General features: G+C 52.4%; 1 protein-coding gene across 5 annotated transcripts in view; it reads left to right on the top strand.

Moving 5' to 3' along the window:
* GRM7 (glutamate metabotropic receptor 7) overlaps positions 1-17,374 on the top strand; it is a 192,894-nt gene that overhangs the window by 139,627 nt on the left and 35,893 nt on the right. For all 5 annotated transcript variants that reach the window (XR_011681102.1, XM_071439283.1, XM_071439281.1 and 2 more), the window contains one exon: positions 6,756-7,691. Coding sequence is in view for 4 of the 5 variants with exons in the window: in XM_071439283.1 (XP_071295384.1) it covers positions 6,756-7,691 (936 nt within the window). In the remaining variant the exon portion in view is untranslated. The remainder of the gene's footprint in view (positions 1-6,755; positions 7,692-17,374) is intronic.

Below are 17,374 nucleotides of genomic sequence, written 5' to 3'. Positions count from 1 at the left end.
TCTGTTCCTTGCTTTCTTGGGTTTGCCACTGGGTTTTGGGTTTTTCCTTTGGAGCAGAATGTGGTCAGGGTAGATGGAGATTCTGGATTTGGCACTGTTAGGGACACCCTGCATCTCTGCTGCCCTGCCCCTGTCCCTGCAGGTGTCACCTCAGGCACTGTGGCACAGGTGGCAGTGCCACTCCCGGGGTGGGGGGTGTGTGCAGTGTTTGCCAGCCCTGGTGCTGCTCATGCTCAGTCCTTGCACAGGGATGTGCAGCTGTGTCACAGCTCCTGGCCAGGGCTGGGCCCCTCTGAGCACAGGCTCTGTGACCCAGGCAGGAGCTGGAGGTGCCTCCATCCCTAGAAGTGCCCCCTGCCCAGCTGGCAGCAGCCTGCAGGGTGCTGCAGGAGTGGATGTTGTTTGTTTTGTTCCTTGTTAAACTCTGCAGTCTCTCATTGCTCGTGTCAGCCATGAGCAGCACAAACACCTTGAATTATCTCAACTTGCAGCATGAAGTGGGAGGGGATTTTTCAATCCACTGGCCTGCAGAATGGCCATGAGCTGATTGCTCCTGCTCCAGGAGGGAGTGAGGCTGAAACAAGCAGTCCTGCATGAGCTGGGACTGAGCTGGGCTGGGGAGGGTGCCTGAGACCCCCAGGTCCTGCACAGCTGGGACTGGGCTGCAGCTGGGCCATGGAGGGGCAGCAAATGCTCCATGTGTGTCTGTCCTTGCCCTGGCAGCAAATGGAGGTTGGATGGAGAATATTCTGTGTGTCCCTGCCCTCCCCACTGAAGGTCTGTGGGGTCATGGGGGCAGTGCTGGGGCAGTGCTGGGGCCCAGGCCCTGCAGGAGAGCAAGCCCCAAGAACTGTCAGCACAGCAATGACTGGCTCTGTGCCTCTGGATCAAAGACACTGGTGTCTTTCCCTGGCAGTGTAGGAGTGATTTCTGTCTGGGGGTGTCAGCAGGGGGGGGGTTGTGTCTGCAGAGGCCAGGGCACCCCCAGGCAGCTCTGCTGTTCCCTCCTTTGGGGTCTCCTTTCCCACCTCCTCTTGTTGGTCAGCCTGGGAGGAGATGGCAGCTGAGTATCCCAGTCCCTGTGAGTGCTGAGAGCCTGGCACTGCCTGCCAGCCCTGGGGCCCTCAGCAGGGCTGCTGGGGCTGCAGCTGCCCCAGCTTTCAGTGGCAGATCAGGGGCTGGCACCTGCCAGTGGTGCCAAGCCTGGTGACAGCTAGCAGCAGCCAAAACTTGCTGCTTTGTCTCCATTTGTGTTGATCAAATCTGCAAGCAAACTCCTTTAATAAACTGTGTGAGCAGCTCTGGGAGCTCTTGGCATGGAGCTGCTTCTGTGGATCCCAAACATGACCCAGCTGTGTTTGCAAAATGAAATTCTGGTCCCACACGGACGCCAGTGCCGAGGGTGGTGGAGCAGAAATGATGACAGATGTGTCAGATTGTGCCTGTTTGCTTCAGGGAGGAGAGAGAAATCCCACAAAGGCTGATTGAGAGCTCTGCTCACATCAGCCTGTGTGAGCAGCCCTGGGAACTCCCAGCGTTTGAGCAGAGCAGAGTTCCTGACAGGCCACACGTGTGGAGTGGGTCAGAAATAATCTATTTACATGTCCTTGAGCACTGATTTCTGCAGAGCTGTAACATCAGAGGTGTGATGTGGAACTCAGTGTCCCCAGCTAGTTGTTCACAGGATGGACAATAATGGCCCTAAAAACAGCTGCAAAGGGTCCTCAGTCTGCTCTGAAGCAACTTGGGGAAGCCTTGATTTGCTTTGTTTTCCTGGTTGATTTGGGTTTTGTTCCACCAAACTGAAGATGTGCATTCTGTGCAGATGGTTCCCATGGAGGATCCTTGTTTGCTGGCCAATCCCAGCTTTACCTGGCCAGGGCTCTGGGCTGGCTGGGCAGCAGCTGCTCCCCATTGGAACCAGTGGAAGCAGGGATTTCACCCTGCTCTAGCACTGCCTGTGTGTGAATGGCTGGGGAGGGGCTGTACAGACTTCAGCTCCCTTTGCAGAGCAGATTTTGGCCTTTCCTGCCCCAAATGCAGCTGCCAGGGGTGGGACAGGCTTTCCTCCTCCCGCAGGCCAGGCTGCAGCTCGTGGTGCCCTCCCCTGGGGTAGGGTTCTGCAGAGGGATTGCAGCCCCGTGTGTGGGGAGAAAGGAGAAAATTCCCTGTGCTGGGAGGCAGCTGTGCCCTGGCAGCATGCATTGCCACCAGCCATTCCCAATTCTCTGTGTACAGTTCTTCTCGTTGTCTGTGCAGTTCTTTTAGGGCCCAACTGACTGAGCATAACCTGAGCAGGATAATTTAATATTATTAGTATTATTAATATCCCTGCAGCAATCTAATTAAGGCCTAAATGAGCTGGGTACTGAATCTCCCTCAGTATTTTGTATTTCTTTCATGCTCCCTCCCTGCCCTGTGCTGTTCTGCCTTGCACATGAGCTGTGGTGAGGAAATCACTGTCCATCGATGCTGAGGAGGGGAAAACCAGCACCAAATAATGGGGCTGGAAAATGCTGGTCCTTGAACCAGCTGGGGAACGAGGAGGATAAATAAATGCCAGCGTTTCTGGGCTGGCAGGCACTCCAGGAGGAATGCTCTCCAAATTACACACACAAGCTTGGTTCCCTCTCCTCACTGCCCTTTCCACACTGGGAGCTCTGTGTTGGGCTTGGCAGGAGCAGAACTTTTCCACAGCCACAAAGAACAGGAAAAATAAGTTCTTGGCTCATAAGAGAAATAAACAAAGATAAAGGGCTAATCCTTTCCTCAAACCTTAGGTGAGGTGGGCTTGTGGCTGTGCCATGAAAAGCAGCTCTGAAAAGGAGTTTTCAGGAGAAAAACCAGAATTCCTGGAGCTGCTTCTAGATGGGCCATTGTCATCCAGGCTGTTCTTGGGGTTGGACTGTCCAGCTGTGGGCATTGGGAGCAGCTCAGGAACAAGAGTTTGATGGCAGCTGTGCTGAGCTGGGGCTGTGTGCCCTGCCTGGGCTGGCCTGTCCTCCTGCACTGGTCAAATCTCTGCTGGGGCTGCCCTGGCTCCCTGCAGTGCCCAAGGCCAGGCTGGACACTGGGGCTGGAGCACCTGGGACAATGGGAGATGTCCCTGCCATGGCAGGTGGCACTGGATGGGCTTTGACATCCAAACCAGTTTGGGATTCTGTGATAATTCAGATTTTCCCTCACTCTAAGCCACCTTAGACAGAAAGTTGCCTTGGATTAGCTCTGCTTTCAGAAGATAGTTTTTCCCTAACCTATCCATTTAAAGAGACAAGAGCTGTGTGTTATAAATGCACATTCGGAAGCACATGCTCTTTTTTTTAATTAAAAAAATATTATGCAGGGGCTGTAGGATGAATACTGAAGATGCATGGTCCACCCCCTTCCATTAGTGAGAAGACAACACAAAGCTGTAGGCAGATATAAAAGCATTAAAATAATTAATTTTCCATTTTATTGTGCATCAACAGAAATGTATAATAATAAGCATTTTTGCAAAAACTGTGGATTAAGCATTTTTCTCTCCATCAGTGGTGTGCTGGAAATGTCCTTGCTTTAATGTAGAACAAATGGCCCTTGGATCTCATTAAAGAGGGTGCTCTGAGTGCTCAGAGAGCTCTCAGTGTTGCTGGGGCAGAGCAGCAGGGCTGCTGAGAAAAGCTGACAAAAGATGGAAAGGAAAGGAAAGGAAAGGAAAGGAAAGGAAAGGAAAGGAAAGGAAAGGAAAGGAAAGGAAAGGAAAGGAAAGGAAAGGAAAGGAAAGGAAAGGAAAGGAAAGGAAAGGAAAAGGAAAGGAAAGGAAAAGGAAAGGAAAGGAAAAGGAAAGGAAAGGAAAAGGAAAGGAGTTAAGAATTGATTTGGGAACCCCAGAGAGCAGGCAGGAGAGAGCTCTGCCTCCTTCTGCTGGGGTGGCTCTGGGAGGGGCAGGGAGCACCCAGGGGCTGGGCTGGGATGTGCTGTGGGACCCCATGGAGGGGGTGGGCTGGGATGATGGCATGGGATGGGAAGGGATGGGATAATGGGATGGGATGGAGCAGTGGGAGTTCCCACTGCATGGCTCTTCCCAGAGCTCACGTGCTGCTGCTGCAGGAACAATCCTCCTGTTCTGAGAGGGGGCAATTCTGTGTATTCTGGCAATTCTGTGTTATCCTGCAGAGGTGTTGGGGCTGCTCTGCTCAGAGCAGGATCTGTTTGGCACAGAACTGCTGGGGTTCTGCCTCCACCCCTTGCAGGCCCAGTGCTGGGCAAGGCTTCCCCAGCACTCCCTGCAGGCAGGGAAATGAAAAGGAGCTCCATGGTGTGAGGCACCGTGTCTGGGCCAGGCATGGAGCAGCTCTGTATCCTCTCTGGCACCCTGGCTTATCACCACTGTTATCTCTTCAGGGATTTCAGTTGATATTTTGCAGAAGACTCTGCTGAGGATGTGTTATTGACATATTCTTAGCTCAAAACCATTATCACGGTAAATCCCTGGATTTAGAAACTAATTACAAGACATTAATAGCTGAGCCTGAAGAGCTAAGTCATGCAAATATTGCTGTCTGCAAAGTGGAATATACACAAATGTCTGAACTGCTGAGTTAGGAGCTGCAGTCTGGAGGTGGCAATAAATCTGAGCCCAGTCCTCGCCGCTGGCTGCTGTGTGTCCTGAAATTAATGGCACCATCATTATGAAAGTGGGATCAGGGAACGTGGCTATTTTCTTCCCTGAGTAGGTTAATTACCACTAATGTAATTATTTTTGTACTGATTTTTATTTTAATCAAACATTGCACGAAACAATTAAGTTCAGAACAAATGGCTTATTATGGAAATGTTTGTAGCGGAGGGAAGCAAAGCAGCAATGTTTGAATTATCCCCAGATATTGAGTTACTTTATTCATTAACATGAACAATTACATTAGGCCTTATGAGACAGACTAAGCATTTCTTGGTAATGTTTGTTCTATGGTGAACATAATGAGAATGTATATTGTGAGTGGATGCAGTCCCTCCTGCTGGAGGCATTGGGGAGCAGGGATGGCTGGGAGCAGGGAGAGCATCCTTCCTTCCCAGGGATGCAGGGATCCAATCCCCCTTTTAGGAGCAGACCCCTAGAATATCTCTCATTGAGGGATTATTTTTACAGCATTCACAGACAGACTCTTGGTACTCCACTGTGAGCAGAGTGTGACAACTTCAGGGTTTGTGTTTTCACAAATATAAAATGAAGATGATACAGGATCTATTTTGATTTAAATTAGGAAAGTGCAACTGAATCTTTCAATTTAAGACTTGCCCATTCAAGTCTTCCTGTCTGTATGAATAACTAAGGCAGCTGATCCAAGAAACTCATCTGAGAACTTTGCTTGTAGGGAAAATCATGGAGCTTGTCAGCATTTCAGTGACCTAAGGAAAAATAGCTGAAATGTTGTTTTTTTAATGACACTTATTCACATCTATCCCAGGGGATCAGGTTTTGAGTTTGGAAAGGACACACACACACAGAGCAGCTGCTGGAGCCATGAGGTGCTGCTGGGCTGGTAACTGGTGCTGGGATTGCCAGGGCCTTCCCAGGCCTCCAGTCTGGGGCTCCAGTGCTAAACCTTCCTTGTTCTTGGAGGCTGGGGAATGGCTTTAGTTGGGCACATTTGAAATGATTTGTGAGTCCCGTTTTCCACAGTACTTGGGAGCCTTTGTTGCCTGCCTTGGAGTTCAGGACTCTCCAGACTGCAGAGTAAGTGAGACTTTCCATATATTTAATGTAATCACTGATCATTTGCATTCCCAGAAGCACATGTGGTATTTCAAAAGCTGAATGTGACTTTGAAATGAAATATTATCTAATTATTGCTTTTTTCAGTGATGACCATTTTCTTTGTCCTTCATATTTCTCACCTGGCTTGTGTAGCAGACCTTTCCCCATTCTCACTGATCCTGTGCCCTATAGAAACACATTCCCACCTCATTTCACATCTTCCCCTGGTCAGTAGCGGTTCCAGGAGGGGAGATCTCTGCTCTGTCTTGGTAAGAAGCGCCAAGGTTTGTGGGGAGCAGCCTTGCAGGTCAAAGTCCTGCCTTCCCTCAAGGTTTGCAGTGTTGTTTTAACCCTCATGTGGTTTATCTGGGGGTTGGATGTCATTCCATCAGACTTAATGAGAAATAGAAATGAGAAATGGAGGCAGTGAGCACAGTTAGGGCTCACACAGAGGCACCAGGGTGAGGTTTTGGGACTCTGCCATGGGAACTTTATTCACTCGGGGTTTGTGTGTTGGGGCTCCCCTGAGTCCCCTCCCTTCCTTCCCAGCTCACATCTGTGGCTGCCTGAGCCTGTGTGTCCCTGTTCCCCAGATCGAGGAGATGCAGTGGGGCAGGGCTGTGTGTTCTGTGCCCCCCTCAGTGTGCAGCCAGCCCTAATCCAGGCCTAACCCTGAGCCTGTTTGTCCCTGTTCCCCAGATGGAGGAGATGCAGTGGGGCAGGGCTGTGTGTTCTGTGCCCCCCTCAGTGTGCAGCCAGCCCAAAGCCAGGCCTAACCCTGAGCCTGTTTGTCCCTGTCCCAGAGATTGAGGAGATGCAGTGGGGCAGGGTTGTGTGTTCTGTGCCCCCCCTCAGTGTGCAGCCAGCCCAAAGCCAGGCCTAACCCTGAGCCTGTTTGTCCCTGTTCCCCAGATGGAGGAGATGCAGTGGGGCAGGGCTGTGTGTTCTGTGTCCCCCTCGGTGTGCAGCCAGCCCTAATCCAGGCCTAACCCTGAGCCTGTTTGTCCCTGTTCCCCAGATCGAGGAGATGCAGTGGGGCGGGGGCGTGCGTGCTGTGCCCCCCTCAGTGTGCAGCCAGCCGTGCCGGCCGGGCGAGAGGAAGAAGATGGTGAAGGGCATGCCGTGCTGCTGGCACTGCGAGCTGTGTGACGGGTACCAGTACCAGGCCGACGAGGTCACCTGCCTGCTGTGCTCCTACAACGAGCGGCCCAACGAGAACCGCACCGGCTGCCGCTCCATCCCCATCATCAAGCTGGAGTGGCACTCGCCCTGGGCCGTCATCCCCGTCTTCCTGGCCATGCTGGGCATCGTGGCCACCATCTTCGTGGTGGCCACCTTCATCCGCTACAACGACACGCCCATCGTGCGGGCCTCGGGCCGCGAGCTCAGCTACGTGCTGCTGACGGGCATCTTCCTGTGCTACATCATCACCTTCCTGATGATCGCCAAGCCCGACGTGGCCGTCTGCTCCTTCCGCAGGATCTTCCTGGGGCTGGGCATGTGCATCAGCTACGCCGCGCTGCTCACCAAGACCAACCGCATCTACCGCATCTTCGAGCAGGGCAAGAAGTCGGTGACGGCGCCGCGGCTGATCAGCCCCACCTCGCAGCTGGCCATCGCCTCCAGCCTCATCTCCGTCCAGCTCCTGGGCGTCTTCATCTGGTTCGCGGTGGACCCGCCCAACATCATCGTGGATTACGATGAGCAGAAAACTATGAACCCCGAGCAGGCCCGAGGAGTGCTCAAGTGTGACATTACGGATCTACAAATCATTTGTTCCTTGGGTTATAGCATTCTGCTCATGGTGACGTGCACTGTGTATGCCATCAAGACTCGGGGGGTCCCAGAGAATTTTAATGAAGCCAAACCCATTGGATTCACTATGTACACTACCTGTATAGTATGGCTTGCCTTCATTCCAATATTTTTTGGCACTGCCCAGTCAGCAGAAAAGGTAGGTGAGAGTGCCCAGGATCCACTGTGCTTGTAGCCGTGTGCTGGTGCTCAGCTCTCCGTGGATTTCCAGCTGAGCTCTCCAGTCACTCGTTCCTGACTCAGGGCAATCTGTGGCACTGTTTTCCTTCCCCTTTAGCTCGTGGGCCATTCATTTAAAGAACTGGCAAATGATCAATAGCAATCACGTTAGCCATTAGTTTTATTGTTGCATCTCTTTCAATTGTTTCTTTACAGTAGGATAAGTGGGAATTAGCTGTCATATTATCCACAAAGAGGCATCTCCTAACTAAATCACTTTGAATACAAGATGTAAGCAAGAGAACTGTCAAAATGCCCAGGTGAGCTCCTGTGCCTCTGGACCTGAGGGCAGTGTGGAGTGTGAGGAGTGCTCTGCTCACAGAGCAGCCCCAGGACACATTTACACCACGGTGGAAAGGTCTGTCCTGAGTTCCAGGGGCTGAGCCCAGTGGCTCCAGCTGATGCTCCATGATGCAGATTCACTTTTATTTCTCCCTGGAGAAAAGCTGTCATTTCAGAGGGATTTGGCAAACACCACCAAGTGCAGTATTTAGAGAGCAGTGGTAATACTGGGCTGTCCTGAACTGCTGTCAGTCTGGTTTACCCCTCCACCCCAGCCCAGCCCGTGTCCCTGTCCCTGTGTCCCTGTCCCTGTGTCCCTGTCCCTGTGTCCCCACAGGGCTGTGCAGCTCCTGAGCTGTGGGACAGCCCCAGTGCTGTCCCTGTCCCCGTGTCCCTGTCCCCGTGTCCCTGTCCCTGTGTCCCTGCAGGGCTCTGCAGCTCCTGAGCTGTGGGACAGCCCCAGTGCTGTCCCTGTCCCCGTGTCCCTGTCCCTGTGTCCCCACAGGGCTCTGCAGCTCCTGAGCTCTGTGACCAGGCTCAGTGCTCAGCCCCTGCTCCTGGGGCTTTCCCCTCCTGCCCTGCCCTGCCCTGCCCTGCCCAGGGCTGTGCTGCAGGAGCTTTGCTGCTTTTCCTCCTTTTCTGGCACTCCTTTTGGGTGGGGCTGCAGGGATTGTGCTTTTTGGTGCTTGCCACTGATTTCCTGTCAGATATTCCCTCTGGAAAATATTGTGCCTTAGCTGAGCCATGCACGTCTGCTGAAATGGAAATTGCACCTGCTGAAAAGTCTCATGCAGCACGATCTCTTCAGCTGAGCAATGGGGCTATATATAACACTGGGGTTCCAGGGGATGGATTTATTTCATTCTATCGATAAATACAAGCATAATATTGTTGGGTGGAAGGCATATTGTAAACACCTGCCTTGTTCAGGGTGGAGAATAACACCTCCAACAACAAAGCAACCAAACCCTAGCAAAGTGCTGCAGCTAATTCATAAAAGGTGAATAATTCAAGCAGGAGCTGCTGCAGCAGGTGGAGGGAGGCCAGAAATCTGAGTGTCTCCTGGATGGAGATGAGCCATGAGGCACATGGGGGGTGGCATGTGGTAAAAGCAGATTTCAGACCCTTTTACAACTTGAGTTCACTCATCCTGTTTCTTTGTCCACATCAGAAAAGGAGGGAAGGTGTGGCTGGTTGTGATTTATGGGCTTGGTTTGGTGATGCAGCCCGTGGATCCCAGGAATGTGGGATGTGCTCATCCTTCCCATGGTGCAGCATCCCTGGGGTTCCATGGCTGGGATACTGAGCTCCAGAGCTCCTTCCCCCTGCCTGGGCACTGTGCAGCTCTGGGCTCTGTTATCCTGGATGGATTGTGTGTCCTGCTCTCCCTGGGCACTGTGCAGCTGTGGGGCTGTGTTATCCTGGATGCATTGTGTGTCCTGCTCTGCTTACCTGGGCACTGTGCAGCTCTGGCTCTGTTATCCTGGATGGATTGTGTGTCCTGCTCTCCCTGGGCACTGTGCAGCTCTGGCTGTGTTATCCTGGATGCATTGTGTGTCCTGCTCTCCTTACCTGAGCACTGTGCAGCTCTGGCTGTGTTATCCTGTATGGATTGTGTGTCCTGCTCTCCTTACCTGGGCACTGTGCAGCTCTGGGCTGTGTTATCCTGGATGGATTGTGTGTCCTGCTCTGCTTACCTGGGCACTGTGCAGCTCTGGCTGTGTTATCCTGGATGCATTGTGTGTCCTGCTCTCCTTACCTGAGCACTGTGCAGCTCTGGCTGTGTTATCCTGGATGCATTGTGTGTCCTGCTCTGCCTGGGCACTGTGCAGCTCTGGCTGTGTTATCCTGGATGGATTGTGTGTCCTGCTCTCCTTACCTGGGCACTGTGCAGCTCTGGCTGTGTTATCCTGGATGCATTGTGTGTCCTGCTCTCCTTACCTGGGCACTGTGCAGCTCTGGCTCTGTTATCCTGTATGGATTGTGTGTCCTGCTCTCCCTGGGCACTGTGCAGCTCTGGCTGTGTTATCCTGGATGCATTGTGTGTCCTGCTCTCCTTACCTGGGCACTGTGCAGCTCTGGGCTGTGTTATCCTGGATGGATTGTGTGTCCTGCTCTCCTTACCTGGGCACTGTGCAGCTCTGGCTGTGTTATCCTGGATGCATTGTGTGTCCTGCTCTCCTTACCTGGGCACTGTGCAGCTCTGGCTCTGTTATCCTGGATTGTGTGTCCTGAAAATGCTGTATCAGCTCTGGGGCAGGGTTTGTGCTGTCCCTGCTCAGACAGGTCCTTCCTTTGGACTGTAATTGATGGAAAGCCACTGTGGCTCTCAGCTGAAGGAGGGGAGGTTTAGACTGGATATACAGAGGGAATTCTGCCCTGTGAGGATGGGGAGGCCCAGGGAAGCTGAATATTCCCCTAAATTCTCCTTTTCTCAGATTGTGTCATTGGGCTGATGGAGACAGAGATATCATTGTTATGTTTTCATGTTTCATAGAGGTTCTGCTGCCTCAGAGCTCTGATTGCTTTTATTCAGTAATTGTGCTGAGATTAAACAAATCCATTGCTGGATGTGTTTGCAAGCCAGTGAGAACTGTCAGCGTGCTGAAATACATTCTGCCAGTGGGGCTCTTCCCTTGAATGATCTTCAGGGCTTTTTCCAAGTTAAAACAGTTCTAACTGTGCCTCTGAGTGAGGGGTGACTGTTGTTCAGCCAGTGTGGTTGTCCTGCCTGGGAGCTTTGTTCTTCCTGCAGTGATGAGAAATAGGGAAAAGGTGAAACAGGGAAAAGAGCTGTCACCTTCCATCAGCTTATTTTTGCATAGCTTTCAGTTGTAAACTCTTGGGGTTTTTTTTGGGTGGAGGGGGGTTTGTAGGTGTTGTAATGAAATTTGAAGTGCCTTATCCCATCAGCTCTTCCACTTTCCTTCTTGTTTCTCTATTTTTTCAGTGCCCCTTTTATTCAAATCAATAAGCAGGGCAAGTCAGGCATATTTGGCAGCAACACTTTTACTTATTGTGTTGAGTGTTCCATAAATACTATAATTTGAAGACACATGCAAAATGGGTCCTTGTTCAGATTAAATAATGTCACATTAGCACAGGAGCACTTCAGTCTCTGCTCTATTTTTTGGTGGAACTAAGTTACCCTTCAATTCTCTGTAACACAAATACCAATTAGCCAGGTAGGACACACTTTTATTTTCTCCCTTGGGAAGGCTTGGGCTGACAGTTGCTATAGCAACTCTGCATTTGTGGATTTGGGAGTTATGAGGAATTTAATGCAACATTTCTTGGAGTTTCACACCGTGGGATGGTGGAGGAACCCAGGCTTTGAGGCTCCCAGGGAATGTGCCTGGCTCTGCCATGATTTGGGGCTCTCCCAGGGACAGCTTTTGTGGATTGCAGCTTTTGTTTAAATTTTTTTATCATTTTTGTTGAAAGGAGGATTCTGACGCCAGGAATTTCTCATTGATGCGCTTTCACTCCACCCATCACTTCATTACCTGCATGTTCAGATGCTGAAGTGGTGAATTCCATCCAGCCTGGACTGCATCCCTGAGAGCAGCCTGGAGTTTGGGGATCTGGCATTGGAGCTGTCCTGGGTGAAGCCTGAACTGAGGAGCAGCTCCAGGCTCTGGAGAGCCTCAAAGCACAGGGTATCCAAGAAAATCCACTTCTGTGCAGTGCTGAGAACCACCTTTTAACTGAGGAGAAATTAGGTGTTCTCTGAAATCTAGGAGTCAAATACTCAGTGGAATTTTTGGAAGGCTGATGACCTTCACTACAAAGGTGATCCTGGCCTAGGTTTTTATCAGGTTACATAACAACACTGCTGAAAAGTGCATAAAAACCCTTGTGAAAACCTTTGAGTGTCTGTAGGGTTTCAGTTCCAATTTCTGTAGAACTGAACAAAAATTCCAAGCCCAGCTGCTGTAAAGGGGAAGTTCTCAGTGAGATTTCCTTTATTACCTCCTGCCCTCATTGGCCTCCCCCGTGGGAACGGGGGCTGTGAGCAGTCACAGACTGGGAGGTTTCTAAGGTGTCCCTGCTGCCATGGTTTAACCCTCAGCAGGAGCCCAGCATTCCCATCTGTGTCACTCAAGTGCTGCAGGAACCGAGGTTCTGGAGCTGTTGGTCTCTGCTCTCCTGCTTTCCTCTCCCTGGTGCTCCTTTGTTCCCTGCACAGACACTCACAGACCCAGCACCCCTGGCGTGGGCTGGGCTATGGCCTCTGAGGCTCCTGGAGGAGGGAACACCCAGGAAATACAGAATATTCCTGGCTGGGCTGGTTCCCAGTGCTCACGGAGCCACCAGGAGCTCTGGCACAGCTCCCTCTGCCACCAAGGCTGCAAAAGGGAAAGGAAAACGGCAAGGAAACCTTGGTGCCTGAAGGTGGGCACCTGGGACTGTGGGTGTCCCCAGCTGACACTCAGGGGCAGCAGGGAGAAGGGGAGATTTGGCACTGGAGCTTGGGAAAGGTGCTGGAGTCGGCACTGGAGCTGCCCATGCCAGGGATGGCTGGGGAAGGAGCCTCTGCTCCTCAGTGGTGTCCTGAAAAAGCAAAGACATTTGGGGATGAACGGGTTCCCAGAGTGCTGGATTCCCCAGCAGGGCTCTCTGGGAAGGGGTTCCTGCCTTTGCTGGGTCCTGGCAGGGGATTGCCCCCAAGCACTGCCCGGCAAAGGAGGCTGCAGGTCTGTGTCTGTCTGCAGCAGGGCAGGCACTGAGAGGCAGGGAGGAGCACCCGTGCACACTCAGAGTGAAATAGGGGCTGATTGCAGTAATTAGATGCTCCTCAGAAGACCATAAATTAACGGTGATTATGATTCTTGAAAGAACAGAAGCAGAAGGTGCAGTAACCGTGGCTCTGCTTTATCACATTTGCTGCATTGTAATGCTCCTTTAATGTTAATATGTACTTTTGTAGTAAAACCTAATTGCAAACACTGAGCAGGAGGAGCCCAAGGCCACAATCGTGTTCCACATAATTACCTGGCAGGGGGGGCTCCCCCAGCCAGCAGTGCCACCAGCACAGCAGGTAGGGCTGGCACGGGGCTGTGCAGGGAGGGCAGAGCTGGCAGGCAATGAGCCCCAGCCCATGCAATGTTTGGGTTTTGGAGAGCTCTCTGTGCCAGGGAGCAGCAGGACCGCGCTGGGGTTGCTGCTCTCTCACAGGGGACACAGGCTCAGTTAAGCAGAAGTGACTCCATCCCTGTCCCCAGGGGCTGCTGTGTCACCAGGGACCCTTTGAAGCCTCTGAGTGGCTGCTTTGATGTCTGATGTTGGCACTGAGGGATCTCTTTGCTGGGATAATTCTAGCCCTTCCCATTCCCAGCTGTGCTGAGGAGACAGAAAAGAGAAAGCATTTGGAAGATGGGAACAGAAATGGAACCCAGAAAGGAGAGGACATGACAGGGGTGGAAATCCCAGAATATCCTGAGCTGGAAGGGACCCACCAGGATCCCCCAGCCCAGCCCTGGCCCTGCCCAGATACCCCAAATCCCACCCTGGGCATCCCTGGGAGGGTTTTCCAAAGGCTCCTGGAGCTCTGGGGCCGTGCCCATCCCTGGGCAGTGCCAGCACCCTCTGGGGATGAACCTTTGCCAAAATCCAGCCTGAGGCTCCCTCCATGGCACTGGGGCAGCCCTGGCAGCTGCACCAGCTCCTCCCCAGGTTTCTCTGTCTCCGTTGGGACCATTCAGCACCAGCCCCAGGTGTGGGCAGTCTCTGTGTGACTGGAGCAGCAGGTTTGGGAGCATTTTGGTGCCTTCCCACCTGTGGCACAGGCACTGGCCGTGGCTCTCAGCATCACCAGCTCAGGGCAGGCCACAGCTGCCCCTGCCCTGTGCACACCCTTTATGCCACAAAGGAGAAGGGGGGAAGGAAGGTCCCTTTTCCCCGGGAATTTCTGGTGCACACTTAACTGCCTCTGGCTAAAAAGCAACACAATTTTTAAAGGGAAAAACGTGTAGGTGTTTAATGCATAGTGTTGACAGTACTTTTTTTGTTCCTCTTTTTTTATTTTGGAAAATGTAGCATTGCCAGGGGGGTTTTGCATCTGAAAAGCCAGCCCTGCACGGGCCCTGGCAGCCCTATCAACAGTTCTTATCTGCAGCACAAGCTGACAGCCCCTCACCGGGAAATAATTGCAGCTCCGCGGAGTCCAGGGCAGTAATTACTGTGCTGATGAAACTTTCTCCGTGCTTGCCTTGTGATATCTCTGAGTGTCAAACCCACTGGGCTGACATCATCATTTCCCTTGCACAGACCGTGCCACGCTGCTGGGCAGGGCTGGGGTTTCCAGGTTGCTGAATTGCTGAGGCAGCCGAGGGAAAAGCTCAGCCTTGCAAAGCCCTGTCCTGGGATTAACAGGGCGGGCACCCATGGGAGCTGTGGAGTTATGGAACAGCTCCTCAGAGTTAGTCAGGAAGGAATAAATCACAGAATGAGCAGCCTCAGGCAGGGCAGGGTCAGTTTGTGACCATGTGTTCCCACAGGAATGGTGAAACCATGGCCAGAGCCCTCAGGGGCTGATGTGCTGGTGAACGTGGGGCTGCTGTGGTGGGATTTGGGGATCCCAGAGGGGACTCTGTGATTTTAAGGAGTATTTTGCATTTCCTGTGTGTGCAGGGGTTAAGGTAAGCGATGGTTTCCCAGAGGCACTGCCCCATCCCTGCAGCCCTGATCCTCTGCCATGTGCATGTTTGAGGGGAGCTCCCTTTCAGGGGGTGCTGTGGGCCACTCCCCGTGCCAGTCCCTGCAGGGTTGTCCCCTGTGGGCTCAGCCTCAGGACAGGGGGCTCTGCTGGGCTGGGGGATGGAGCTCAGGTGAGTTCTGCTGCAGGAAGCCCCGGCTCCCTTTGCTGCTGCTTTGTTTGGAGTGAGTTCCTCCCCCTGCAGAGCATCCCAGAGCACACAGCCCGGGTCTGAGAGAGCAGAGCACAGCCAGGCTCTGCCCCTGTGTTGTACAAACACAATCTGGTGTTTGGAGGCAGAAATAATGGCTGCTGATTCTGAGCTCATCAGCAACAGAGCCTGGAGGGCCCCTTCACTACAATGGCAGTTATGCAGATGGTTCTCAATTTCCTTGTGAAGGTGGATGCTGGAGTCAGGGTTTGCTTTGATCAGGGCTTTCAGCAGCAAGAATTGGTCCTTGAGCACTTCTGGCAGCTCCTGTGAGTGCGTGATGAGAGCAAAGGGCCCCAAATGGAGCAGCCCTGCAGAAGGAGCATCCCTCGTGGCTGGAGTGGAGCTTCCCCTCTGTTTGTTTTAGAATAAACAGGAACAAAAGGAAGGAGCAAGGAGAACTGCCAGGAGAGGGGCAGGAAGGGCCAGGGGAAGTCTTGCTTGGAGAGAGTTCATGGGATGGGTGTCACAGAGGGTGAGTGACTTCCCAGGGCACTGCCAGGGCACCACCCTGCCCCAAACCACTGGGGGTGAAGAGAGCATTCAGCCCTGGAGGCGGCTTCCCGGGGAATGGGTTGGGTTGGGAGGGACCCTAAATCCCACCCAGTGCCAGCCCTGCCATGGCAGGGACACCTCCACTGTCCCAGGTGCTCCAGCCCCAGTGTCCAGCCTGGCCTTGGGCACTGCCAGGGATGCAGGGGCAGCCCCAGCTGCTCTGGGCACCTGTGCCAGGCCTGCCCACCCTGCCAGGAACAATTCCTTCCTGATATCTAATATAAACCTCCATTCTTTCAGCCTGTTCCTCCAAAAAGAGTAAAAAACCCCGAGCTGCAGGCACTGGGAAGGGAATCTCCTCTCCACACAGCAGGGCCTCTGTGGATCCTGGAGAGAGCTCTGGAGATGCTCTGACACCAGCATGAGCTCCTTTGAGCACAGCAGAGCTGGGCACAGCTGCCTTTGCAGGGCGAGAACAGAGCTGCTCTGCAAGGACCATCTTCAGTCCAGCAGGGCCTGTCCAATGCACAGCAAAAGGTAGGAGTCTGTACACAAGAGATGGGCACAAAAATATCGACTTGCAGGATTTATTTGTTGCTTAAGTGGCTTAAGCAGGCATGTAATAATAATAAAAATAGAAACCATCATGCTCAGTCATAGAAATTGCCTCATGTTTTGTCTTTGAGGCATAAGCTTAGCAGAAGGTTAAAGAGAAACAACAGTGAATTTTTGTAGACTAAAGCAAAAAATGTGCTTCCCAACCCTACCATGTCCAAAGTGATTTGGGGGTGTTTATATTTCTGCAATAACAGCTTTTCTTGCACTGTTGATTGCTCATTAAACACCATCCACTCAGTCTTTAGCTGCCTCTGCTACAGCAAGGAAAGCTGAGGCTTAGCCCTGCCCAGGCTCAGTCTCATGGTTTCGCCAGTGAAAAATAACGTGTGTGTTGTAAATTGAATAACTGGAGTGTTCACAAGCTCCACGTTGGCCTTACCTCTAGAGACGCTTATTTAAGAGAGGGAGTAGGAGGACAAAACAAGCGAGGAACAATATGCTCTCATCTTCCTCTTGTTCCTCTGATTTACATCTCCAGCATCAGAGCAGCCTGTAATGTTTAATGGGGATAATTAAATATCATTTGGAGACAAGATAGCTCTTTTTAGTGGGAGCAGCTCCTGCTGAACCTGGAGCTAGCAGCAGTAATTCACAGGGAGCTGCAGAGAGGCACGGGAGGCTCAGCAGACTCTCCTGGGTGGCAGGAAGGAAAAGCAATGGAAATCAATGCCTTTAGCCAAGGTGCTTAAACGTGATTAGAGCTGAAGAAAGTCTTGTAAAAACTGGTATTAGGGAGTAGTTAAGATTTATTCTGGTGCCTTAATTGGAGGACCAAGGAAGTCAAGTGATTTGATTCTCCAGAACTTGAGAATCAATGTTGTTTTAGCTGGTTTTATTGACTGAAAGATGAACTCGGATAATGACTGCAGATAGGGAAGGGAGGTCAGGGCCTGCAGATGTCCCTGGTGGTGCACAAGGGACTGAGCCCTGCCTGGGCTGGGTCTGATGGCACCAGCCAGCCTTTCCTGGGGCACAGCCCAGCCTGGGCTGCCCATGGTCCAGCGGGGTCTGGGGCTTGGGGGCTGCCCTCAGCCCAGCCCATGCTGCTGGACTTGGAGGTGATGCCCAGAACAGCAGGGACTGGGTCAGGTCCCAGAACAGCAGGGACTGGGTCAGGTCCCAGAACAGCAGGGACTGGGTAAGGTCCCAAAACAGCAGGGACTGGGTCAGGTCCCAAAACAGCAGGGACTGGGTCAGGTCCCAAAACAGCAGGGACTGAGTAAGGTCCCAAAACAGCAGGGACTGGGTCAGGTCCCAAAACAGCAGGGACCAGGTCAGGTCCCAGAACAGCAGGGACTGG

This window comes from Agelaius tricolor, unplaced genomic scaffold (assembly GCF_023055355.1).
Source record: "Agelaius tricolor isolate 1412-34295 unplaced genomic scaffold, bAgeTri1.0.p SCAF_14, whole genome shotgun sequence".
NCBI classification, from domain to species: domain Eukaryota; kingdom Metazoa; phylum Chordata; class Aves; order Passeriformes; family Icteridae; genus Agelaius; species Agelaius tricolor.
The sequence above is the reverse complement of the archived record's forward strand: the minus strand, read 5'-3'. Positions and strand labels throughout refer to the sequence as shown.